Genomic DNA, 27,374 nt, shown 5'->3' with positions numbered 1-27,374 from the left:
CAAGACTTTACTAAACCACAAACACACTTAACTTCCATCAAAGCTCACCAAGAGAAGGTGAGTCTAACCAGTGAATCTCAAGAGAATAGATACCAATGTGGAGGAATCACAAAGGAGGATTAATTCATCAGAATAGGAGATGAAAATTTATAATAAGGACACAGAAGCAGCTAAAACTGAAAAGAGAAGGAATAAGAACGATGATCGCAGACTAATAACATCTGACACCAGAGAAGGAATCTTCAGGCCTCCAGAGTACGCGACATGGCTCGTTGGATCACTCCATCACCTTGTAGAGAAATAAACACACGAGTCTTGGGTCGCTTCATCTAACAGATCCACAGTGTATTCATCTCTTGGTCTACTGCACCATCGCGAAACTTGAGTCTACCCTTGGCCAACTGGTCTGCGGCTCGAGCAAGATTGATTATGAGCTGGAACTACCATTGTCCCTTCCTTGTGGCATCAAGTTCTCCAAGGGTTAGCTAGGTTGTTGAGCGAGTTCAATATCACCATAATGATCGCGTTCTGGTCCGAGAAAATACAACGTTCACGCCCACCTTCTTTCATCTTCTTCGTCGGAGAAATAAAACATAGATTCAATGCTAGTCATTGATTTTGCATGAACACATAAACTAACATCCAAGTCCTTATGGTTTCTACCCATCTCTCACTAAATCATTTATTTAGTCAAATCATTTATTAGGCATTTTCCTAAAGATCAATGTGTGAGCGTCGGGAGTGATGATGCTCGATACCAACCGTAATCCCCTATAAAATCTAGTGCAAAACAGTGGCGGAAACACTGTCGAATGGGATTAAATATACAAAGATAAAAGTTCTAACTGTTATGAATTGAGAATGTATAAAATTCTCAAGTATAAAAAAAAACAAATGGTCAAGTCTAAACAATTGCCACTTTTATAAAAAGGGCGAAAATAAAATTCCTCAAAGTGTTCAAACTAAAACCATAAAAGAAAGCAGAAAAACAGAGTAGGATCTGCAAACTACTCGCTAGCTCACACAGAAATCCCCAGCAAAGCTAACACCTGTCATGTTATAAACATAACAGCCACGATCAGTGGGGAGTAACTCGACGTTCTCCCAGCCATATCACATGATATAAATGTTACAGATGCAAATAATATATCAAAGTAAATTGAAATGTTATAAAACATAAGTAACAAAATATGATTACCAAATCACGTTAACCAACGTGCTGCATGCTTAAAAGCAAAATATTCAAAAGACAGAATGGAAATAATATAGTTCAGGCTAGATTTTCACTTTGGCTATACTCCTTGATACCGCAGCATCTTACACTAGTTTCGGGAACTCAGTGTCACGCAAAGGTGACCAACTCCAAGTCCACTCACTAGACAACAAACTATAACAGGACTCGTCTTACCACGCAGTGCGTAGTCCCAGTCTAAGTACATGTACATGACTCTACGACAATCTGTACCGCCCGCAGGATACCCAATCATATAGCCGTATAAGAACCCGTATGCCTTAGTTTATTATTCTTTGCCTTTACTTTCATTATTCCAAACTTAACAATATTCCAAGTGATATAGTATATTATTCAAATGGTTCGTAAGTGAACTACACTTTTATTTTCTTCAAATTAGAAAACTTAAACTTAAAACCAAAAGTATAAAATTTATTTAAGGACTTTAAATAAATTAAGTTACTGAAATTAAACTTTAAAGACCATCCTTTGACTTAAGGTACTTTAGTAAAGACTTATTACTTAGGCTTTAATGAGACGGAGTTCTACACTAGTTTGTAAAACTGAACAGTAATATTGTAAAATTCATAATTAATTAAAGAAAAATAGAAATGACGCCAGGCCAATTTTCATGGTTTCCCGTAGCGTTTGGCTACAACTTTCATTATTTAACAAACTTTAAATTAGGAAAGTATCAGGGGTCTAAAAATTAATTTCTAAAAACTGTCAGAAAACGCCACTCATAATGTTTCAGTTCATAAATCCACTTTTAGAAAACATTTTAAGGCAAGGCATAATTTTAAACATAATTAAACATGATAAATCTTCATTGAGAAAAAGATTAGCTACTGTATCAAAAGCAAAATATCTTTTAAAAATGAATCTTTGAGAGAAGTCAGAAACGCGTTTTACAGGCGAGCTATTCACAAATAATTTATTCTGACCAAACCGTAAGTCTAAATCTTATGAAATTTTTTATGCAGACACTACACTTTAAAATAACAGGAGTTTATTCTTTACACTTTTTCAAATTCGAAATAAAAACAGGTGATATGATTTTTACAAACAGACGAACATATTTGAATTTAACAACGGTTTTCATCAAACTTGTAAAATACACCAAAAATCGAAAATAATGATTGAAGACCTACAAATTTATACACAACCTAATACTCCATGTCTCTTCCATATACTAAAATATTGTAAATTTACAATTTTATTTACTATTTTTAACATAATTAAAACCGAACAGAATCGCTATAATCGTAGAAACTGCATCAATACTTTAAATTACGAAATAAATACTAAAACTCCAAAATAATTACCACGAAAATTCATGGTATTTTAAAATCTATCATTTAACCCAGAAAAATAATTTAATACTCCTGGAAATCATAAAAACGAATTTATACCATCTTTATATCATATTAATCGGTTTAATCATAAAACTTGCAAATCAACCAAATAAATTCCTATTGACAAAATAAAATTTATACATAGTCAAAATAATTTATAAACATTAAGGGATCAGAAATTATATGGTTCAAAAATCATATTAATGAATAAATCTTTATAAACCACAAAAATGCAATAATACATACAACTACAACAATTAAATCGATGTAATACCGAGTAACGTCGTAGTTACCTTGTTATGAATCCGAATCCACATATGCTAGCTTCAATATCTCCTCTACAAACCCTTAGAATATGATGAACGGATGATGAGGGAAGGTCGATCGAAATAAAGAAGCAAGAAGGCAAGCACGTACGTAGATTAATTTGTAAAACGGAAATAAAGAAGCAAGAAGGCAAGCACGTACGTAAATTTTATTTTTGCAAACAGAGAGAACGGCGGAAGCGATAGGGTTACGTTCCACTTTGTTTTTCTTTTTTTGCAAGAGGGATAGATATGTGAATAATAAGATATTATGTGAGCAAATAAAATAAAAAGATGTTAAACACCTTTTAAAATATCTCGAAAAAGGCATGGGTTTTGATCTTAAAATGATCATTTGAATAAAACTCGGTCCATTTGAAAAATTGGACTGCAAAACAACTAAGAACGGATTTAATTAAATAAATAAATCAAATCGTGAATTAAAAGATAAAAATTCAAATCTCATAAATAAGAATTAAAATATATGAGATTAGAAATGAGTAAGAATAAAAATAAGGTTCAATAGAAATAATTTCCGAAGTCCAACAAATTAACTCGGAGTAGAATTAGAATACGAATTAAATGAATAAATAAGACGAAGCTGAAATAGTTAGAAATAACAATAATTCTCGAAAACAAGGAAATATTCGAGACATAAGAGAACTTAAGAATTCAAAGAAAGAAAAGAAATAGCTCACAGATAAATCCGAGTCATACAAATATAATCGTAATCGTAAATAAAATACGGTTACGAAAATAGATTATAAAAATGGCGGGTGTTACAGACCAGCTGATAGGGTTGGAACCAAGGTAAACTAAGTAACCCGAAGTCGATACGTAATCAGAGGTATCACCACCCCAATCCGCATCACAGTATGCATGAAGACGAAGAGGGGAGAGCTTATTAAGGTGGACACCAAGATGAAGGGTACCTCGAAGGTATCTGAGTAACCGTTTGAGAGCTGTCCAGTGAAGGGTGGTTGGGTGGGTCAGGAACTGAGCCAGTTTATTAACCGAATAAGCAATATCGGGTCTAGTCAAGGATAGGTACTGAAGACTACCAATGATTGCGCGGTAGTCGGTTTCATTGTGGACGGGTTGGCTAGGGTCAGCGACAAGGGTGGGATGAGGAAGCATGGGTGTGGTTGCAGGATTGCAATCCTGATAATTAAATTTATGTAGCAAATCAGACAGGTACTTTGATTGGTTTAGGTGAAGCCCTGTTTTGGTCGGAGTGACTTCGACACCTAAGAAAAAAGACAGGGGTCCGAGGTCTTTTAAAGAAAATTTTGTTGCTATTTGGTTAATGAAGGTTTGAATGTGGTTTTGATTCGGTCCGGTGACGATTATATCATCAACATAAACTAGTACTAATAAATGAATATGGGTCGATTTAAGAATAAAAAAGAAGGGTCGGATACGGAATTGGTGAAACCATAATTAATTAAATAAGATTTAAGCTCGGTGTACCAGGCTCTCGGGGCTTGTTTAAGGCCGTAGAGAGCCTTGTTTAACTTACAAACAAAATCGGGTTTGTCCGAGTCCACAAAGCCTGATGGTTGGGCCATGAACACGGTGTCAGTAAGATTACCTTGAAGGAATGCATTGTTGACGTCAATTTGGTGAAGATGCCAACACTGTGTTACAGCAATGGAGAGAATTAATCGTATGGTAGTGGGTTTGATTACAGGACTGAAGGTTTCCGAGTAATCAATGCCCGGTCTTTGAAGAAATCCTTTGGCAACTAACCTAGCTTTATGTTGTTTGAGACTCCCATCCGGGTTGTACTTGACACGATACACCCATTTGCAACCAATGACATTGGTGGCTTGAGAACGGGGAACAAGGGTCCAAGTTTGGTTGCGGATAAGTGCGTTGTATTCATCTATCATGGCTGCCCTCCAACGAGGATCAAGGAGGGCCTGCTTGGTTGTAGTTAGGGTGGTATGGGTGGCGGTAGAGGTGGCTGCATTGGCGGTTTTAGCATAACGAGGGTTTGGTTTAACAATGTTATTAGAGAGCCGAGTGACAACCCGTGTAGGTGGGGGTGGCAGAGGAGGAGGGGAGGGTATTTGTGGTGTGGCGGAGGCAGGAGTAATAGGAGTGGAGGGAGGTGTTTGGACGGGGTTAGGTGTAGAGGAAGCAGGAGGGGGAGAGGCAGGCCGAGAGGGTGAAGGAGGTGGAATAGGGTCAGCAGGGGTAGGAGTAGGCGATGTGTGAGGAATGGCGAGGTCGAGGATGGGTAGGGAAAGGGTACACCAATTATCAGGTGTGTACACAAGCTGTTAGTAACAACCGAGATATGCACAATATTAACAAATAATTATGAATAATTATTTGGAGCAAGTAATATCTTCAACAGTTGCGTCCTCAATAAAGAACAACTGGAGGGCTACTCCAACACCATGGCTTTTACTATCCGAAAACAATAAACAAAATCCAAATTGTCTTCGCAAGATCTTCAATCTTAAGGATAATAAGCGTTACCAGTTGGCTCTCCCGGAGACGTTTGAAACAAGGTGTTCGGGTTCAGCTTATGGTTGGGTTGCTATGATTGACCGTCGTCTAAATGTTAAGTTGTTTAATCCAGTCTCCAAGGTTCATATTCCTTTCCCATCTTTGGAAAACATCCCAAGCCTAGATGACTATGATCCAGAATACCACAAAACTGATAGATGAACCAACTCAACCAAAACCTTAAGGTGATGGTTGAAGCCCAACTATTATAAATATTCCTATTACGCTCCCTCACTCAAATGCCCATTGGGCTTGAAGAGTGGTTGGTTGTGCACCGGCTCCCTCGTACCGTGTGCTGGGTTTCCACTTCGAGTTTTTGAGGAGTTTTGAGGTTGCCAGGATTTGAACCCGTGACCTTCGGTCACATTGGCTCTGATACCATGATAGATGAACCAACTCAACCAAAACCTTAAGGTGATGGTTGAAGCCCAACTATTATAAATATTCCTATTAACAAGAGATGAGTACGTTACTTGGTGTTTGAGAATTTTTGTAAGTAAGATGGTTGTACTCAAAGCGTCTCAGAGTTGTCGTCATGATTTCGTTATAGTGGCATTTTGTTCATCCGGGTGCTTAGCCGTGGCTCGGCCTGGAGATCAATCATGGACATCGATACTCACCGACGATAAAGCAGTTGATGTTGCGGTGATGGATGATCGTGTATTTGCTTTGTACCATAATGGAAGACTTGTGTCTTGGAATGCTAAGGAATTTTTCAATCTAGAATTTGTGAAACAAATCGATTATTCACCAAGTCAGCCTCATATTTTAGGAGAGGAGTTAAGCTACATGTTCAACAAAGTATATTTGGTTGAATCAGGTGGTGAACTCATCATGGTGATACGATTCAAGGAGGAGGTGGGAGATGACGAGGGGCAAGAGTATGATTTAGACATTGTTTACCAAACCCATTGTTTTGAGGTATACAAACTCAATCCTACCAAAAAGCTTTGGGAAGAAATCGAAGAATTAAGTGGTGTGGCATTCTTATTAGGGTGCAATTCTTCAATGTCCATTTCATCGGGTAAATGTTTACAAGAAAGTTGTATATATTTTACCGACGATGAAAATGTGTTTTGGCATTTGCCAAAAGAGTTTGGTGGACATGACATGGGTGTTTTCGACATCAACAAAGGTGAAATACGCGAATTTTACGAAGGTGATGATACACGCTCATTAATCTGCCCGCCAACTTTGTTTATTCCTCAATTTTAAATTATTTAACTTTGAAATAAGAAAGTATGTTTTTAAAGTATTAATTATTTCGGGAGTGTCTGAGTTGTAACAATTAATTATTTGTTTTTGGAATTCCTAATAAAGGAAACTAGTGTTTGCACGGGTATAATCCAAAATTGCAATAACAAATTAATTAGAACATTACCAATGATACTAATGTGTTGTATATAATTACCGTTTTTATACAAAACGCTAAGAAATCTAGCGGCTTTAGGGGATTAGTGTTAGTTTCAAACTATTCATCACTTTTTATTTATTTTCAATTTTCATACAAAACGCCTAAGAAATCTAGCTAGCTGCTTTATAAAATGTCATCGTTCAAATATTTTTATCTTGTTTTATTAAAAAAAAAAAGAAAAGCAATGCTTATTCCAAGTTTCCAACAATTTTCAACAACTTGCATTAGCTACACTACAAAATGACCGTACTGATATGATAAGCCGCTAAGATTTCTAGCGGTTTTCCTTTTTGGCTTTTATATATAAAAAAAAAACTAAGTGAAGCCGCTAGGTTTTTTAGCAGTTTCATATAAAAATTGGAAAAAAAATAAAAAGTGATAACGTAGACACTATGGACCCAAATAATTTCAAGTGAACGCTTAGTATCTAATTATTTTGCTAATTAACGCTAATTAACCAAAAAAATCCATTAAATTAGCTGTTTTGGGAGTTTTTACATGGCAAGGTGATTTTTCTTTTTCTCGTTTAGGAACCAAATAACCCAATCGCCAAGTACATTGTTTCAAAATATTTGCAAGCACTAATTTGATTAGAATTGGAAAACATGATTTCCTAAAGATTGAAAAAAAAAAAAAAAAAAAAAAAAAAGGAAATAATAACTTTGAGCTCTTAACTTAAACCCAAGACATCGATTAACATCAACGCATTGATTTTCTCTCCCTCAGTTCTTATCCCTTTCCTTTCTCTCTTATTATACCCTTTTTTTTTTCTTAAAATTATTATTATAATTAATATAGGTCTTTAAACTTGTGAGATAGATCCAATTGCAAGGCTAATAGATATGGCTCCAAACTGGTCTACATTGCCTCTTGACCTTCTTACTGCCGTTGCATTCAAGTTGGAATCTTTTGAAGATTTTATTTATTTTTCCCTTGTGTGTTGGTCTTGGAATCATGCTTCGTCCTCAATTAAGCACCTATGGAGGCCTAAACCCGTAGTACCATGGCTTTTACTTGCCGAAAACACTCAAGATAATCCACATTGCATTCGAAAGATCTTGGATATCAACAATGAAAATAAATGTTACAGACGGAATCTTCCAGAAACGTTTGGAGGAAGGTGCTGGGGATCGCCTTATGGTTGGGTTGCAATGGCAAAACGCGACCTCACCGTTCAACTATTTAATCCAATCACCAAGGCGACTATTAGTTTCCCATCTTTGGAAACTCTCCCATACCTACCCAAAAATACCCCGGCATATAATAATGAACAAGAAGATTATTATCATTGGTGTTTGGGGATCTATTTGACAAAGATAACTGTTCTCAAAGTGTCTGAAAAAGGTCATGACGAGTTTGTTATTATGATAATTTATGATTTCCACGAACGCCTAGCTTTTGCTAGGCAGGGAGATCCATCCTGGACATCAGTATTGATAAAGGAAACGAGTGTTCATATTTTTGATGTTGTGGCCATGGATAATCATGTATTTGCTATATATGATGATGCAGCAATTGCATATTGGGAGATTAAGGAATTCTTCGGCTTTGAGCGGCTTGTTAAACCAATGGATTATTTGTCAGGTGATCATGAAAATTTTGCTGGGTTCTACAGAGATGATGTACAAGTATATTTGATACAATTAGATACTGATCTTCTCATGGTGTTACGACACACGGGTGAGGAAAATTCTGGTTACCGAACAGGTGATTTTGAAATTTTCAAAGTTAATCATATAGACAAACATTGGGAGAATGTTGAAAATTTGGGTGATGTCGCATTATTTGTCGGTGATAACTCTTCTATGTCTCTTTCCGTAGCACATGCCAAATGTTTGCAAAGCTCCTCTATATATTTTACGGATGATTTAAGTGAGTTTTGGCTGAGCACACCTTCCTCAATTCTAAATCATATATTAAAATTTTCTCCGGTTCAAAGGGTTTCAAAGGTTATCATGATCTCACTTTGTACGGAATCGACTACATTATAGTGCGACGACTAAAGTGAGGGTTCAATAACCACATATATCTTTTATACCAAGTTTGTTTTGCTTGGCAACGATTATTTATTTTTCTAACATTAAATACTCAATTATAGGATTACATGAGTAAATGTTATAGGTCAAACTCAGTGTGTATTCTGGGCTCTCAATTGTTTTTCAAAGATTTAGTTTTTGGTAATTGGCTCAATTTTAGTGTTAACTATTGGATTACATGAGTAAATGTTATAGCTCAATTTTAGAGTTAAGAAAGGTCTCTGTTTAATTGGCCATGGAAGATTTATAGAAGAATAGGAAAGGCTGTAGTGATTTATTTCTCGCTTATGATTACCAAAATACACAACGCTAAAATGTCTATGACCAATCATCAGTTGGTGGTTCGGCATAGATAGATGGATAATTTCCCTCCAACTATAACAGCTTAGCAGATTTGGTTAATATATAATATATCCCGGCGGGTTTTCAAAAAAAAAAACAAAAACAAAGTATAGTAGAATTTAGGCAAAATTGCACAAATACCCGTACCTGCTAAACAATTCTCATACCCGTACCTCCCCACCACCCATAGCGGGTACAAGTTTCCATACCCGTACCCGCCCCGACGGTGGAAATCTAGACCCATACCCGCCCCATTTACCCACCAACCACTTATGTCATAATTTTTTCGATACTTTTTTTTTATTATTATAATGTAGTTTAATCTCTATGAATTTCCTCAATTTTTTTTTATAATTTTAGTTTAAGATTTTCTATAAAAGTAGTAATAAATAACATTATAAAAAGTCATAATAAAAAATACCGTATATTTTTTTATTATTGGTGGGTAGGCGCCTAAGCGGGTTTTAGGTAGGTATGACGCAAAACCCATCCCCGCCCCATCAGGCCACCACCCATGACGGGTAGAATTTTTGTACTCGTACCCGCCCCACCACCCGCGAAAGCTCTACCTATACCTGTTCCAACTGGGGCGGTATCCGCTTTTACCCGCCCCATTAACATTCCTACATGTAATGTGTTCAACTTCCAAATCATGTTCATAAATTTTACTTTTGCATATATCTACTCTGCCTATTTATTAGGAAATATTTATTTATAAATATTTTCAATCACTTTCAAAAGAGTAGAAATCACTTTTTTAAAGAAAAAGGAAAATTATAATAAAGACAATAAATTTGACTCTACTTCTAACCTAAAACCTTAGACCCCCCCGTATGAATAGAAATCAAATCTAACAAAAACTACATAAGAGTATTATATTACTAATAACAAATAAAATAAAAACACAAAAAACGTTGTTGAACATACAACAATCTGGTAGCTAGCAAGCTTCACTGCATGAAGCTGGTTGCTGAAGAATGTATGCTGTGTGTTTTATATGTCTAGCAGAGATCTCTGTTTAATTCTGTTTCTCTGTTTTATACGAAGCCGAGTTCTCTGTTTAATTGTGTTTCTTACTGCTGCTATTAGATCGTAACCGAGGTCTGTGTTTAATTGTGTTTCTTGCTGCTGCTGCTATTAGATCGTAACCGAGGTCTGTGTTTAATTGTGTTTCTTGCTGCTGCTGCTAATAGATATGGCTCCAAACTGGTCTACATTGCCTCTTGACCTTCTTACTGCCGTTGCATTCAACTTGGAATCTTTTGAAGATTTTATTTATTTTTCCCTTGTCTGTCGGTCCTGGAATCGTGCTTCGTCCTCAATTAAGCACATATGGAGGGCTAAACCAGAAGTACCATGGCTTTTACTTGTTGAGAACACTAAAGATAATCCTGATTGCGTTCGAAAGATGTTGAATATCGACAATGAAAATAAGTGTTACAGATGGAATCTTCCAGAAACGTTTGGAGGAAGGTGCTGGGGATCGCCTTATGGTTGGGTTGCAATGGCTAAACTTGACCTCTCCGTTCAACTATTTAATCCAATCACCAAGGCGACTATTAGTTTCCCATCTTTGGAAACTCTCCCATACCTACCCAAAAATACCCCGGCATATAATAATGAACGACGAGATTATTATCATTCCTGTTTGTCGGGTTTTTTGACAAAGCTAATTGTCCTCAAAGTTTCTCAAAATGATCATCGTCATGAGTTTGTTATTATGATAATTTATGATTTCCACAGACGGCTAGCTTTTGCTCGGCATGGAGATCCATCTTGGACATCAGTATTGATAAAAGAAACAACAAGTGTTCGCATTTTTGATGTTGTGGCCATGGATAATCATGTATATGCTATATACGATGATGCAGCAATTGCATATTGGGAGATCAAGGAATTCTTTGGCTTTGAGCTTGTTAAACCAATGGATTATTTGCCGGGTGATCCTGAAACTTTCAATGATTTATACATAGATCAAATAAAAGTATATTTGATACAATCAAATACTGATCTTCTCATGGTGTTACGATCCAAGGTTCATGTGTCGAATGCAGATAATACTAATTACGATTATGACATTGTTTACCGAACAAATGATTTTGAAATTTTCAAACTTAATCATATAGACAAAGATTGGGAGAACGTTGAAGATTTGGGTGATGTGGCATTGTTTGTGGGTGATAACTCTTCTATGTCGGTTTCTGTAGCAGATGATGCTAAATGTTTACAACCTTCCTGTATATATTTTACCGATGATGAAAGTGGCTCTTGGTTGACACCAAGAGAGTTCGGTGGACATGATATGGGAGTATTTGACTTCAAAACGAACGATATATTGCGATTCTATGAAGGTGATGATACACGTTCCTTCTTTTGCACACCAACGTGGTTTATTCCTCAATTCTAAAACTATGTCGGATTACCGTGTTAGACTATGATTTTGTCTGGAGGGTTAGAAGGTTATTATGGTGTGGAATGGACTACATAGACTACATTATAGTGCAATGACTGTTTATTTTTGCGGCACTATATAGTATGAGAATTTGATTACATGAATAATTTTTCTCTGGTTGAGTTGTTTATCAAAATTTTAATTTTTATTTGGGCATTTGTTTGAAACAGAGTTTGCCTTAACTTGAATCAATTAGACCGATCAAACATGTCGGGACAATAGTCCGTTTGTGTCACTCACACAGGTCACGGGCGTTAATCTATCTAAAAAAGCTAGTGAGAGAAAATTCCCTAAAAATTCGAATGCTTGGCTCTACTGATGGTCTCCCGCCGGAGACCGGACCTACCAATCCGGAGCCCTCAAATGTGGTTTTTCCCCCACTCGTGAAGAATGCGAAAAGGAAAACGATGCACATTCATGAGTTCAATGCGTCAGAAATGAACAATACACCTGCTATGAATAATTCATCTCCATCTGAGAAACTCAATGCCCCTGTCTTGTCTTTCAGAGACACGGTGCAAGGGTTTGGAAAGAGTTATGTCGGCGTTGAAGACATATCTCTGGACGATCTCGATTTAGACTCAGAAGATGATAAGGAAGACGACCAAGATGAGGATGAAGCCACATGTCCTCGCATCTGCCTTACCAAGGAAGAGAAAGCCATCATTCGCAGACCCTGGCGCCATTCCTTAATAATCAAAATGTTCGATAAGAACATTGGGTATCTTTCACTTATGAGGAAGTTACAAGCGAAATGGTCAATTAAGGGGAAATTGACGCTTACCCATCTCACCGGTTCGTACTATGTGGCTCGATTTTCATCCAGGCAAGATTACGACTTCGTCGTATCACAGGGCCCATGGATGATCGATGATCACTATCTTACGATTAGGAAGTGGATTCCAAATTTGGTCCCTTCGGAAGACCATATCAGAAAACTCACAGCGTGAGTAAGAATCCCGAATTTACCCGTGGAATATTTCAATGAAACTTTCCTACGAAAAATAGGGTCAAGAATTGGGGAAGTAATTCGTATCGACAAGAACACGGCAAATGCAGAGAGGGGTCAGTTTACCCGTATCAGTGTGGAGGTTGACATATCTAAACCATTATTGTCGAAATTCCGACTATATGGTAAGGTGTACCGGATTCAGTACGAGGGCCTGAAAAAAATATGCTTCAACTGCGGGCGTATGGGTCATCTAGCAGAGGAATGCTCCAAGACTTTGTCAAACGAAGCTGGAATGGAGTTAGACGGACATAATCTAGGTAATGAAACCAATCAAGATATCCCCAATGAGAACTCTTTGGAAGCGGGCCTCAAACCAGAGGAAGCATCATATTTTGGAGAGTGGATGATGGTAAAGAAACCACCACGCAGGAAACCAGCAGCTAGCGTCGAGAAACAGAGTGTCAGTTCAAGCATCCCGAAAACGGTTTTCGAATTCGGTCAATCCTCAAATTCAATCGGGTCAAGGTTTGAAATTCTTTCCAATAATCATGCAAATTCTGAAATCCCACCAAATCAGCCTATTCTTAACACACCTTCCATGAATAATCCAATTTCAATCCCTCGTAATATTGCTCCAATCCCTAAAATTAAGCAAAAGATTGCTACCCTTAATAAACAAACATACAAACTTATTCCCCAAGCAAAATCCCAGCAAAATATTGCTAAAAATATTCAATCAAAAAATTCATTAAAAAATCCCACTGCTCAAATTAATCTCAATAATAATATTTCCTCTGCCCCTATTATTCCTAAACCTGTCCTAACTGATATCACAAATATTCCATCAACCACAGTCATCTCTAGTCCTGCCAAACAATCCTCGCCTAGTACGATTTCTGTGACACCCAATCATGTACGAGTTAATAATCAACTCCAAGAACCCTCACCCATACTTATCTTATCTCAACCGCCACCTCCCTCAACCACGATGCCTCCCACAAAACTCCCAGATAGAGATAATACCACCGTCACATAAATTTCAAGTGGCGACATGGCCAGAGATGGCGGCACCCTATCTGGGGATTGTAGTGTCGGAGTGTCCAATTCTGGATGTGAAATTCGAGCTAGCGAGGGACAAACCCTCGAATCTAATGATGGAGCTGTCGATACCATGGAGTATTGATAGAATCCTTAAGCTGGTAAGTCAAGATATCTGTCTTCGTTAAATTATATACCTTTTTTAATGAGTACAAGAATCCCGAACCTGGCTCCCAACTTACCCCATATTACCTATATGGTATGGAATGTCCAAGGCACTGGAAATAAGAAGAAAATTAACGCTATTAAAGAGGTTGTCAGAATATACAAGCCCACGGTCCTTGCTTTAGTTGAAACCCATATGGGAGAAGAGCACGCTATTAAGATGGGAACAATCCTGGGATATAATGGGCAATCTCGCGTTAACGCTATAGGGTTTAGCGGGGGAATATGGCTGTATTGGCGAAAAGAGATTAATACGTTAACACCCATAACAGAGCATCAACAGTTTATTACAGTAGAAATACCTCGTAATGGGGAGTTACCTTGGTTCTTCTCAGCCGTTTATGCAAGCCCTGACCCGACTAATAGGAGGCAATTATGGGTGGAATTAGAGAACTTTGCTCGAAATAACAATAGGCCGTGGCTTCTCGCGGGGGATTTCAACGAGACCCGCTCCCTAAGGGAAAGACATGGAGGAGATCAAAATATGGCGAGAAGATGCGAGAATTTCGATAATTGGATTGAAAACTGCGAATTCCTTGAGCTAGCATTTACTGGACCTTCTCATACTTGGGCAAGAGGGAACTCAGTGGCTACTAGACAGAGCGCCAGATTAGACAGAGCACTTTGCAATGCAGATTGGGGAGCCCTTTTCGAAGATGCTATGGTCCGTCATGTGCCTGCTATACAGTCGGATCATTGTCGTCTATTTATTTCACCCAATGGCTTCGTCCCACTTAATGCGATTAATAGGCCGTTTCGGTTCCAAGCTTGTTGGCTTACCCATTAAAACTTCAAGGAGTTCGTTGATGAAAGTTGGCCCGAGGAAGACAGTTTTACAACCCGTCTTGAAACCTTATCGAATAAATTACAGACCTGGAATGCTGAGATTTTCGGAAATATTTTTAAACAAAAGAAAAATCTGTTAGCGCGCATCGAAGGTTGTCAGCGTTCTCTGGCCTTGGGAAGAAAGAGCAACATCATAAAATTGGAAGCAAACTTACGAAGAGAATTAGACGAAATTCTTGCCAGGGAGGAACTGTTATGGTACCAAAAGTCGAGATTAGAATTTATAAAAGACGGTGATCGTAATACAGCCTATTTTCATGTGAGTACCCTAGTGCGACGCTGGCGGAACAGAATTACCTCCCTGAGAGATGATAATGGCGATTGGAAGGATGATCCCTTAGTCATTAAAGGGATTGTTGCGAATTATTTTAAAAACTTATATACAGACGAGCCGCTTGAAGGTACGTATGATCTGCTTCCATGAGACTTATTCCAGGAGTTTAATACAAGGGATTGGGAGTGGCTGACGAAGCCGTTTACTATGGCAGAAATTGAAAACGTTATCTCATATATGGGGGCGCTCAAGGCCCCAGGTCCGGATGGTTTCCAAGCCCTATTTTATCAAAAAAATTGGGGTTTAATCGCACCCTCGCTCTGCAGTATGGTGATAAATGTACTAGAAGGTAAAGGCATGCCAACCAGCTTAAACGATACCCATCTTGTTCTAATCCCAAAAGTGGATACTCCCGAGTTTATCACTCAGTTCCGTCCTATTAGCTTGTGCAATGTCGCGTATAAGATTATCAGTAAGGCATTAGCCAACCGTATCAAAAGGGTGCTGCCACACGTGATTTCAGAAACCCAAAGTGGGTTCGTGCCGGGTCGACAAATTACTGATAATATCGTCATATTTCAAGAGGCCATCCACTCTATGCGTAAAAAGAAGGGGAAAACAGGCATCATGGCAATTAAAATAGACCTGGAGAAGGCCTACGATAGACTTCGATGTGATTTTATCCACGCCACTCTTAGCGATATGAATTTTCCGGGGTTACTAATTGATGTATTAATGGAGTGTGTAAGATCGCCAAGGATGCAAATTCTTTGGAATGGTGAACCAACAGAGCAATTTACTCCGTCTCGAGAGGTTCGTCAAGGGGATCCATTGTCTTCTTACCTTTTTGTCATGTGCCTCGAGAAGCTTCAACAAGCAATAGATTACGAAGTCCGAAATAATAATTGGCATCCCATTGTCTCGTGTCGAAATGGACCACATATCACCAACTTATTTTTCGCTGACGATATGGTGCTATTCGCGGAGGCAACGGAGGAACAAGCCCTGTTAATCAAGAATGTGCTTGAGAATTTTTGCAAAGTTTCTGGAGAAAAGGTCAGTGCCCCTAAATCCAAAATTTTCTTCTCGTCAAATACGGAAGGTACGACCCGAATAGCAGTACGTGATATACTCGAGTTCGAAGAAACTGATGATCTGGGTACGTATTTAGGGGTTCCTACCATCAATGGCAGGGTTAATCGCCATACTTTTTCTCATCTAGAAGAAAGGGTTAATCGAAGATTAGCCGGGTGGTCTACTAAAAGATTATCTTTGGCAGGAAGAGCTACTCTCGTAAAATCAACTCTGAACACAATTGCTAATTATAATATGCAATCAGCTAAAATTCCAAGATCGGTATGTGACTCCATTGATAGAAAATCCCGTCGATTTCTATGGGGCGGAGATGAAGACAAAAAATCTATCCATCTCGTATCATGGGAAAATATTCAAAAACCAAAATCTATCGGGGGTTTGGGTATTATGTCAGCTAGACAAGCGAATGCCGCTTTTCTAACCAAGCTTGGATGGAGAGTCTTAACTGAAAGATCGAGCCTATGGTCACAGGTTTTACGTGCCAAGTATTGCAACAATCGGTGCGATATTGACATATTTCAACCTAAAAATAGTATGTCTAATGTTTGGGCCGGTATAACATCTCAGTCACGCACCATAGTCCGGGGAGCATCCATGGTCATTGGTAATGGTAGAAGTACTCTCTTTTGGGACCACACTTGGGTGGATGGCGAATGCTTAAGCGACCATTCTATTGTCCCAATTCCGGAAGACAGACGGTTTGAAACTGTCAGTGATATGTGAAGTGAAGGGCATGGGTGGAATTGGGACTCGTTTTCAAACTTCCTGCCGCAAGAACTATTACAAAAGATAGCTTCGATTTCACTTGTCGATGACCCAGACCTTGAGGATTCCCTTTATTGGAAGGGTACGTCATCGGGTAAATTTTCTATCAGCTCTGCTTTAGGATTTCTGAAGGAACTAGACTATTCGACTCTTCCCGAATCTTTGATATGGCGTACGATATGGCGTATCCCTGTACAACAAAGAGTGCGTATGTTTCTTTGGCTAGCAGCTCATGGCCGACTGATGGTGAATGTGAACCGTGTAGTAAGGAATATGGGTGATGACCCCATGTGCCCGAGGTGTAACGAGTTCGAGGAAACAACGGATCACTTACTCCGCGCATGTCCATACTCGAAGCGAATTTGGGACGCAGTTGGTATAAACTCTATGTGCTCTGATTTCTATGCTCCTTCCTTCTTGGACTGGTTAACCAAAAACGCAAGCAACGAAGTTACAACCTCGGAACTGGACTGGCCTATCTTGTTCGCTCTAACGTGTTGGTGGATTTTGAAATGGAGAAACAATATCGTCTTCGGACGGGATAATGAGAATCCGACGTTACCAGGATCATTTCTCTACCAACAACTTGAGTGGTCAAAAAAAGCTTTTGATAAATTTAATATCTTTATCCCACAACAAATAAATCCGAATGTCGAAGTCTTTATTCGATGGTTGCCGCCGCCACATGGATGGATCCTTTTGAATACGGATGGAGCGTCTAAGGGAAACCCAGGGCCAGCTGGAGGGGGAGGTATTTTCCGGGATGAAACGGGTAACTTCTTATCTGCTTATTACTTTTCATGTGGTTCTTGCACGTCTATGAAGGCGGAATTTTTAGCGCTTCTCGCAGGGTTGAAACGAGCTAAAGCTCTTCGATTGTCAAGGCTCTTAATTCACATGGATAATTCTAATTGTGTAAAGATCATCAACGAGGAACAATTAGTTAGCAATAGCATGAAGTTTATTGTTAAACAATGTCAAGAATTAATCCAGGACGAGCTTTGGGAGGTTAAGCTGGATCACACCTATAGGGAGGCGAATAGAGCTGCTGATTTGTTAGCGAATCAAGGAGTGTTTTCGAGCACCATTGTATCGTTTTTAGAAGCTCCTATAGATGAGTTACGCCCTATTCTCCGAGAAGACATATTTGGGGTTGCTATTCCCCGTGTAATAGCAAGTAGTTGATTTCCGGGGCTTTGCCCCTCATATGTACCAAAAAAAAAAAAAAAAAAAACAGGTCACGGGCGGCTTAATGTCGAAATTATGGTCCAAAACTAATTTCTAATGCCTCTACGAAATTTAAAATAGAAAACAAAATTCCGAAATTAATCATATTTATTAATATTAATATTTTAATTCTATTCTATTTAATGGATACATTAATCATATTGATACAAGTTATTTTAATAATTTATTATTATTATTATTATTAAAGGTTAGCAACGTCTTAAGAAGTTGGTTTTTTAATTTGACGGGGCATATTCTGCACCCGCTGACCGAGTCAACATATTGAGCAAGGTCAAAGATATCCAAGACCCCTCGGCCGACCTGCCATGGGTCCATCGGCCGAGGGTAGAACGGTCTTTCCACCTGCTAGCCACTTGGCCACTTGGCCACTACGTGACAAAAGGTGAAAGTCTATAAATACTCCTCAACCCTCATTGAGGAAAGCATCCGAAAGATAACCTAAATACCTCATAATCTGGTAATATCTTCCTTATCTCTCTACAATATATACTTTGCCAAGTAACACGCAACTTATCTCTTTAAGTTCGCTGACTTGAGCGTCGGAGTGAGTACGCTCGGCCAAAGCCGAGCCCTCAGTTTGTTCATTGTTTCAGGAGAGGCCGAAAGGAGGATTCAATCAAAGACGTCATTCTACAAGCCACGAGTGGTAACAAATAACTGCTTCGGAATTACACCCGGAACAATTGGCGCCGTCTGTGGGAAGACCATACTAAAAGCTAATTAAATCCCTTACAAAAAAAAAAAAAAAAAAAACAAAAAACCCACCCAACAAGCTAAGAAGATGTCGAAACAACCAGAGATGGTGCTTGTGGAAACTGAATTCTACCAAGATGACACATTCCACAACTCTGAAATCGGGCAGTCCCCCACCGGCCGTATCACTGATACGACGAACGGGATGCCAAAGGAACAAGATACACCGCTGCCCGCCGACCAAGTCACCATCATGGGACATGTGGTTGATGCAGCTAAACTAAAGCTACTCCTGGACTTACTGGGTAACATGCCGACTCACACTGTCACAACGACAAGAGCGGCGGCACCCCCACCGGAGACAAGGGCCCAAAATGTGACTCCGAGAAACTTGAACGGAGCATTGGAAGAAGCCGACCATGTCAAGACGCCGGGGGAACCCATAGTGCCAGTGGTAGACCTGAGTCCTTCCCGCACTCGCGGGAGGACAGCGTCGCCGCGGCACCAACGAGGCCTGCCCCAGAGGAGTGAAAGAAGCCTGACTCACCAGAGTCGGAGAAGAAGCCCGACTCATCAGAGTCGGAGAAGAAGCCCTTCCCGCCACGGGGAGAGTAGCCGGATTAGGGTTGCGAGGAGCCGATCGCCGCGTGTCACTCGACACGTGGTCAGACAGCCCCTCAGTGCCTATGTCCTTGAAACCACCGTGCCAACCAAGCTGGAGTTGTCGGCGCTCACATACAAAGGGGATAGCGACCCCACCGACCATGCCGAGGCTTTTGAGTCGTACATGTCGGTGTGGGAACAACCCGATGAGGTCTGATGCCGAGTCTTCCCAACGACCTGGCATGGGATGGCTCAAAGTTGGTACAAGGGGCTGCCCGACGGCTCGGATATCTCGTTACGCCGACCGAGGGACGCCTTTTAGTGTACTCTTTGCAATAAGAGGAGGGCCGTGGAGACATCAGATCTCCTGACTATCAGACAGGAGGGGGGCGAGTCTCTACGTAGCTATGTGAAGAGGTTCGACGCCAAGGTTCAGCAGATCCGGGAGTGTAACCCCGAGCTGGCGGCGTTCGCACTGATGAAGGGCCTCCCAAGAGGAGATTTAAAAAACGAGCTCATCAAGTGCGGTGGCCTGAACTTAGACTCCGCTAGAAAGCTGGCCGATCAAGCCATAAAGGTGGAGGACTATCACAAAACCTGGGTAGGCCACAACGAGGCTGGGCACTCGGAGAAGAAGAGCCACCGGGAGGACAACCCGAATGAAGGACGTCGTGACAATAATAGGTCACGGTCTGACAAGTCCGCCAGGAAACAGAACTCGGCGGGCGCCGGGGGGAGTTCAGGACCGTACTACCAAAAGCGGTACAATAATCACACCCCCCTGGTCGTATCTGCTGCCGAGGTCTTCGCCCAGAGCAGGAACGAGGGTCAGAAGTGGGAAAGGCCTCCCAAGGCGAGGGGGACGGTGACACGAGCCAGTACTGTGAGTACCACGGCCACACCGGTCACTTAAATGACAACTGCCGGCATCTGAAAAATGCCATTGTAGAGCTGATCCGGAAGGGGAGCCTCGGCAAATATGTTGCCGGAGGCCAAAAAACTGATACCGGCGGGTCAAATAAGAAATTCGTCTTTGAACGGATATGAGTAATCCATGTTGTCATCGGGGGCAACGAGAACGGTGGGTCCGCTTATGGGCACAAACGGCACCTGAACGAACTATATCAGGCCATCAACTTTGTGCCCAACACAGCAACCCCCGCTTCCAACATCCCCGATATAACTATTGGGAAGAAGGACTACGAGGGAGTCATCGCCCCTCACAGCGACCCACTCGTAGTCCACTTGGACATAGCCAACCACCTGGTGAAGAGGTGCCTGATTGACACAGGCGCCTACACGAACATCATGTACAGAGAATGCTTTCTCAACCTCGGTCTGAAGGTTGAAGACTTGAGCCCCTGCACCAACCCGTTGTACAGCTTTTCTGGGGCCGGCCTGGTACCCCTGGGGTCAATCAGGCTGCCGGTGAGGTTCGGCGAGGGGAGTGCGGCCAAGAATGTTATGTCTGAGTTCGTGGTCATTGACGGCTCGTCTGCCTACAACGTTCTCATAGGTCGGGTCACTTTGAGTGAAACCGACGCTGTGATGTCCATCCGGGCCCTGACATTGATGTATGTCTCGGACCGGGGGGAAGCGCATAAGCTCGTCTCAAAGAACGAGAAGGACGAAGTAGTCAATGTCCAAGTATCCGCCAGAGGGTGCAACATGCAATCCTTCAAAGTGGCAAAGAAATCAGAGAAGGGGAAGAGCCCATCCTTGCAACAGGAGGGCGAACGCATGGATACCGCCATCGGCATGGTCGAAGGAGCGGAGACCGGGGAAGTGGAGATTGACCCAGGCCGCACCGTAACTGTCGGTGTCAACCTGAAGCCAAAATTCAGAGCCGACCTCCTGGACCTGCTGAGGAAGAATAAAGACGTCTTCGCCTACTCAGCGGCCGAGATGCCAGGCGTGAGCCGGGAGGTGATTGTTCACAAGCTGAACGTACTCCCCACCGCTCGCCCTGTCAAGCAGAAGATGAGGAACTCCTCAGCCGAGAAGGACGAAGCCATCAAAGCCGAGGTAGACAAATTACTAGCGGCGGGCTTTATCATGCCTTGTACTTATCCTGAGTGGCTAGCTAATGTTGTAATGGTGAGGAAATCATCGGGGGCATGGAGAATGTGTGTAGATTTTACCAATCTTAATAAAGCATGCCCCAAAGATTGTTATCCTTTGCCTCGAATAGATAGTTTAATTGACGCCACGGCAGGCTACACTATCGAGCTCATTGGACGCCTTCTCAGGGTATCATCAGGTATTCATGGCCGAAGAAGACATGCCTAAGTGCGCATTCATCACCAGAGATGGCACATTCATGTATAAAATGATGCCGTTCGGGTTGAAAAACGCTGGCGCAACTTACACAAGACTGGTGGACAAAGTGTTCCAAAATCAGAAAGGGCGAAACGTTGAGGCTTATGTTGACGATGCTATTGTAAAAAGCAAGTCTGACAGCGAGCACCTAGCCGATTTACACGAGACATTTTGTTCACTAAGGAAATACAAGATGAAGCTAAACCCAAAGAAGTGCAACTTCGGTGTCCGGGCCGGCAAGTTCATCGGCGTACTTGTCAGTGCCAGGGGAATTGATGCCAATCCAGAGAAAGTCCAAGCAATACTGGACCTGCCAGAGCCGAGGAACCGAAAAGAGGTAATGACGCTGACCGGGAGGATGACAGCTCTTGCCCGTTTTATCTCTCGGTCGGCCGACAAAAGCACTCCATTCTTTACAGTGCTAAAAGGGAATAAAGACTTCAGCTGGGGGGAGCAACAAAGCACAGCTTTCAGGTGAAAGCTCACCTTCTGACACTGCCAACCCTGTCCAGGCCGATGCTGGGGGAGACGCTATATCTATATCTAGCAGTTACCTCGGCCACGGTCAGTGCCGTGATCGTCAGAGAAGAAAACAAGCAGCAGCACCCGATCTACTTTGTCAGCCATACATTATTGCCCGCCGAAAGAAATTACCCACTGATTGAAAAAGCAGCCTTCGCCGTCGTCGTTGCCGCAAGGAAGTTAAAACCCTACTTCGACGCACATCCCGTGACGGTCTTAACCGACCAGCCGTTGGAGAAGGCATTGGAAAAATTCGAACAATCTGGTAGGCTTATCAAATGGGCAGTGGAACTCTCCGGCTTCGGCATTCAGTACAAGCCGAGGCCTTCGATAAAGGGGCAAGCACTTGCAGATTTCATGGCCGAATGCACATACCAAGAAGAGCCAAACCCAGGAGTATGGGAGTGTAACACCCCCTCATACCAAGGTACCTTACCAAGGACTACCCTAGCATGAAAGGCTGTTACCATCTCGGTTTCCCGAGGTTAGTATATCAAAGTTACAAATTCCAAACCACATTTATTAAAGTATAAAAGTTAAAGATTACATTATCTCAGGCCAACTCAAAATAAACGTACAAGGTCTCAATACAAATGAAATCCAAGACATCTAAACTCATAACAACGGAAGCTAGACTTGACGTGGTGACTCCCCATGACTGTCCCATAGCTAAACATCTGCATTACCTGTCACAATCTGCTCACCATCCCCGAATGGATCACCGCAGGTTTTACAAAACAACAACACGGGGTCAGTACTACTCAATCAATATAAGACAACAACTATACAACCAGCTGATCATCGATCTCACACAAGAATCGACTACACACCGAAGTGTGTAGCCCCCAGATTACCCATCGCAACAGGTAATCCTCGCCGCCGATGGGTGACCGCAGCCCATCCCCACCTAGTCCGGCTCATCAACGAGCGACTAACAATCCCCGTCCCTTAATGTGCACATCCCCTCCCGTGACGGGTTCCACGGAGGGCGAACTAGGGTGTGAAGCCACTCCCGCAAGTGACTCCACCACAATCACACACACAAGCATCAAAATGTGTCACAACACCACAATCGTCACAGCACAACCACACCAATACCGTCACCACAACACCCAACCTCCGATGATCAGCAGATAACAACAATTATAAAACATATGCAATCTCAATCAATTAACAGTACTGAGTAGGAGAAACCCTACCTTTTCGCAATCCGCTATGCTGCAATCAATCATACAAATGCATAACAATTACCACATCGTCACCTACAACAACAATCACATAATTCCAATCACTAACTGCAAAACCCCATTTCCCCCAATTCCGTAAACACACAGTAACCCCAACGAATACAAACAACATAGAATAACACTTACCAACAGTAGGATGAGGAAATGTACGTAAGGACTCCGAAGGTTTCGCAATCAACAAAGCAAAGGGGGTGATTAGGGAATAATTAGGGAGAGATTAGGGTTACGTAAGAATGATGAAGTAGAAATGATATTTTGAAACTGACGCGGATATAAAATAAATCTTAAACGCTCCCTAATCAAACCGTCGAAATAACACTTCGCCAAACCGGACACTCGGTCGAGTAAGTGTATACTCGGCCGAGTGTCCCATACTCGGTCGAGTGTTCACTTTACTCGGCCGAGTGTTCCTCGGCAGAACCAAAACAATACACAACCTCAAGACACTACTCGGCCGAGTAGGTTCTACTCGGTCGAGTAGTCACCAAGGAGAATCCGTAGTGTTACAATCTTCCTCCCTTAAAAAGAACTTCGTCCCGAAGTTCACACTCTACTATAAAACAAAGCACAACACTACGCCACAAGACTATACCAACCACATATAACAACACCATAGAACTATACAAGTCACCACAAAAATCATTATCCCGACTCAAAGCAAAACAACAACAATACAAAACACGACCGCGAAGTTCCAACCTAACCTATAAAACATGGACACTTAACATCAACTCCACAAACCACTCTTCCTTCCACAACATGGCTCACGATATCGTCTCAACTATAGCATAGGCTCTCAATACTGACTCCATAACATTACCCAATAACCACAATATAATGTTGCCAACCTTGTATCACTTCCATAACACTCAATAGCACTCAATCCACAAAAGAAGATCAATCATAAAAACGGAATGTTACATTCTACCACTCTTAAAAGGAACTTCGTCCTCGAAGTTTACTCACACTCCTCAACATCATCATCCAGCTGCCAAAACTCTCGAACTCATAAATATCATCATTCAACTGTCAACACTGTCGAAATATTCTCTCATTGCTAAACATCGAACTACTACAAGCACGGTCATGACCTTTAATAAAATCAACACAAATATCCGTCCTTTATGCTACACCAACACTCTACTTCCAATTATACTACCATATGCACAACCATCAAAATCTCTTTTATCGCATCCTACTCCTCTTAAGATAAATGTTACGTCCTCGTAACTCACTAATACTAGATCCTTAGTTATACCTCTCATTATCTTCATCACCACCACATGTCAAAGATAACCACTTATAATCTGAACAGTCGCCATGCATATATCTTAGGCTCTTTTACTTAAACAACTCTCATCCTTCAATTCACTCGTCACACCCCCTAACCTATACCTCAAAATCCTTAACTTAACCCAAAACTTCAACTCTTCCACATTACCGCAACCTGACATATATCTTTATATAAACTATATAAAACTCATATCACCAAAAGCATAATTCACACTCCACACTTGTTACGTACACTCACACTAGCTCCTCAAGTTCTTTTCTTTCATTACCGCAAAACTCATACATAATCGAACATGACACTAATTCCCAATATCCCGCACCCACTATCTCAACAAAAGATTATGAACCACTTGTCGCTTTCAGATCATTACAACACATATTCCACGAATCACTTGCCATGACTATGACTACCGATGCCTCATCTTAAAACAAGATAAAAATTATCGTAACAACTTCTCACAACCGTGTCCCATCAAGAATATCACTATACCATGGCAACAACGAAAACATATACAACTCTCTTTCACATCATACTCTACCCTCATTCCCAAACTGAAACTGGTAAGAAACATCAACAAACAAAACAACAGTCTGCATGTTCAACCAAAACTCACCAGGAACAGCAGCAAACAAACAACAATATATGTTTAACTGGTAAGCACTTTCGAAAACTCGTAACATAGTCATCTCACCTACTCCACCACAACCGGTGACAACATCGCAAAATTGCCACCAACAGCCGCACCACAGTGCGAAAATACCCGCATCACAACAGTAAGTACCGTGCCATACACAATCCCATAAACACTGACTCAATATAACATCTTGGACAACAAAATTACTCAAAACTGCTTTACCAGATTATGACACAACATATTATACGGAATAAATAGACAAGAATCTCATGCATACCATCCATACTTTTCATGGATTAAACCTATATCATGAATACACATGCAAGTATAACCAGTCTTGTCAGACCACCCAACTATCACTTTTTTTTTTTTTTTTTTTTTTTTTTTTTTTATCATCATTCCATTAAGTTACCGTATCCAACATATATTACAAACATTCATATAACAACTTTATGACTATCACACCATACCGCATCTCGTGAGGTCACAACCTCACACAAACATTTACATACTCCTAAGACCCATAATCACATCCAAATAGCCAATCCTGATTACGTAAGTTACCACTTGACAATGAATACCTCTTATCCGGACTTAACTCAGGTGCCCTTCATAACATATCTTCTTTTACACACATTTATCACCACTCGGCGAACGTAGCCATATCATCTGTACCCAACTACTAACGAATACCTCATATATCCATACCTTAAAATCCCTCATAACCAAACATTAATCACCTTCACAAAATCAACCTCATTAGAACAACTAACTTCCCCAAAATAACATCATCCTCAACCACTAGTGACAATACTATGACACCAACATTTTTCATGTGACTACTCTCTTACTATCACTTCTTAATATAACAATCCTTTTTCTCCCTTTGGTTCTCATCCCAAACGACAAACATCAAATATATCAACAAAAATCACCTCAACACTATTTCCAATTTCATCCGTAATCGTATCGTCACCCGACTCACCACCAAAATCTCATATCGTGCAAATTCTTTACCCAAATTTTGCTTTCTTTAATTCCTCGAAACTCATGATTATCATGTTGTCCTGGAACTTCTATATAACTGTAACTCAAATCCTCATGATAGCATCCTACATCTCTACGATTCCTTACTTTTATATCACATATTCTCCGTGAACATGTTCCTAGTTTTACTCCCCTTATTCTTTTCTTTTACCCTCGACAAACTCCCTTAATGATTCAACTCTTCATTATTTCTGTCTAACTCTTAAGTGCTCCGGTTACCTTCACATTGCTCCAAACTCAATCCCCATTATTTTATGTCGATATCATCTCACTCTTTCTTACCATGGGTCTTCTCTCATTATACTATAACTCCCAATTGTCACTAATCTATCCATAAAATCAACGTTTAAAGTTCAAACAATTGCATCTCCTTTTTTACATCACTAGGAAACCAAAATTCATCTCATAACGTTAGCTGCCCAAAGAATTACTCACTAGGCTCACATCGTGAAAATTCCAAATTCCCAAACTTGGTCACCATCTACAAATCCACGTCGCGACATAACTCTATCTAAGTTCACTATATAACCCTCTTCTCCATCCCTCTAAAGCAACCTTTCATTACATATATCCTTAAGCAACACAATGCTAACCGTCTCCCTCTATAAGTCCTTACACATCCCGAAATGTCACTATTCGTATCTCTCATCTCAATCTTTCATTCTCATGCTTCTTTGCACTTACATCACCCTTGCCTATATACACTTACTTTTATACTACTCAATACACGACTATTTCACTCATCATATCTCACAAAACATGCTCTTTACCTCGATTAGCTTATCATTCTTCCCTTTCCTTTTTCCACTATCTCTCACAACCACATTAACACATGTCTTCCTTATCCAACACATGTCCCTCATAAGCCGTTATTCTCAATGTCATAACTTCCGGTAACTTACGTATCAAGACCGTCTCAC

General features: G+C 40.7%; 4 protein-coding genes across 4 annotated transcripts; all 4 read left to right on the top strand.

Moving 5' to 3' along the window:
- Positions 1-5,909: 5,909 nt before the first annotated feature.
- LOC141614564 (F-box protein SKIP23-like) lies at positions 5,910-6,623 on the top strand. Its single transcript, XM_074433309.1, has one exon. It carries the CDS (start codon positions 5,910-5,912, stop codon positions 6,621-6,623), a length of 714 nt encoding a protein of 237 aa, XP_074289410.1.
- Positions 6,624-7,664: 1,041 nt separating this feature from the next.
- On the top strand, positions 7,665-8,813 carry LOC141614563 (F-box protein At2g17036-like). Its single transcript, XM_074433308.1, has one exon. It carries the CDS (start codon positions 7,665-7,667, stop codon positions 8,811-8,813), a length of 1,149 nt encoding a protein of 382 aa, XP_074289409.1.
- Positions 8,814-10,140: 1,327 nt separating this feature from the next.
- Positions 10,141-11,649, top strand: LOC141615275 (putative F-box protein At5g55150). Its single transcript, XM_074433700.1, has one exon. The coding sequence runs from the start codon at positions 10,396-10,398 to the stop codon at positions 11,605-11,607; it is 1,212 nt and encodes a 403-aa protein (XP_074289801.1). The 5' UTR covers positions 10,141-10,395; the 3' UTR covers positions 11,608-11,649.
- A 2,249-nt stretch (positions 11,650-13,898) lies between these two features.
- On the top strand, positions 13,899-18,032 carry LOC141614562 (uncharacterized). The gene is made up of 4 exons (XM_074433307.1): positions 13,899-14,531; positions 14,739-14,972; positions 15,150-16,698; positions 16,813-18,032. Exons 1-4 carry the CDS (start codon positions 13,899-13,901, stop codon positions 18,030-18,032), a joined length of 3,636 nt encoding a protein of 1,211 aa, XP_074289408.1.
- Positions 18,033-27,374: the final 9,342 nt, after the last annotated feature.

This window comes from Silene latifolia, chromosome 11 (assembly GCF_048544455.1).
Source record: "Silene latifolia isolate original U9 population chromosome 11, ASM4854445v1, whole genome shotgun sequence".
In the NCBI taxonomy this organism is placed as follows: domain Eukaryota; kingdom Viridiplantae; phylum Streptophyta; class Magnoliopsida; order Caryophyllales; family Caryophyllaceae; genus Silene; species Silene latifolia.
Note: the sequence above shows the minus strand (reverse complement) of the source record. Positions and strands in the feature narration are given on the sequence as shown.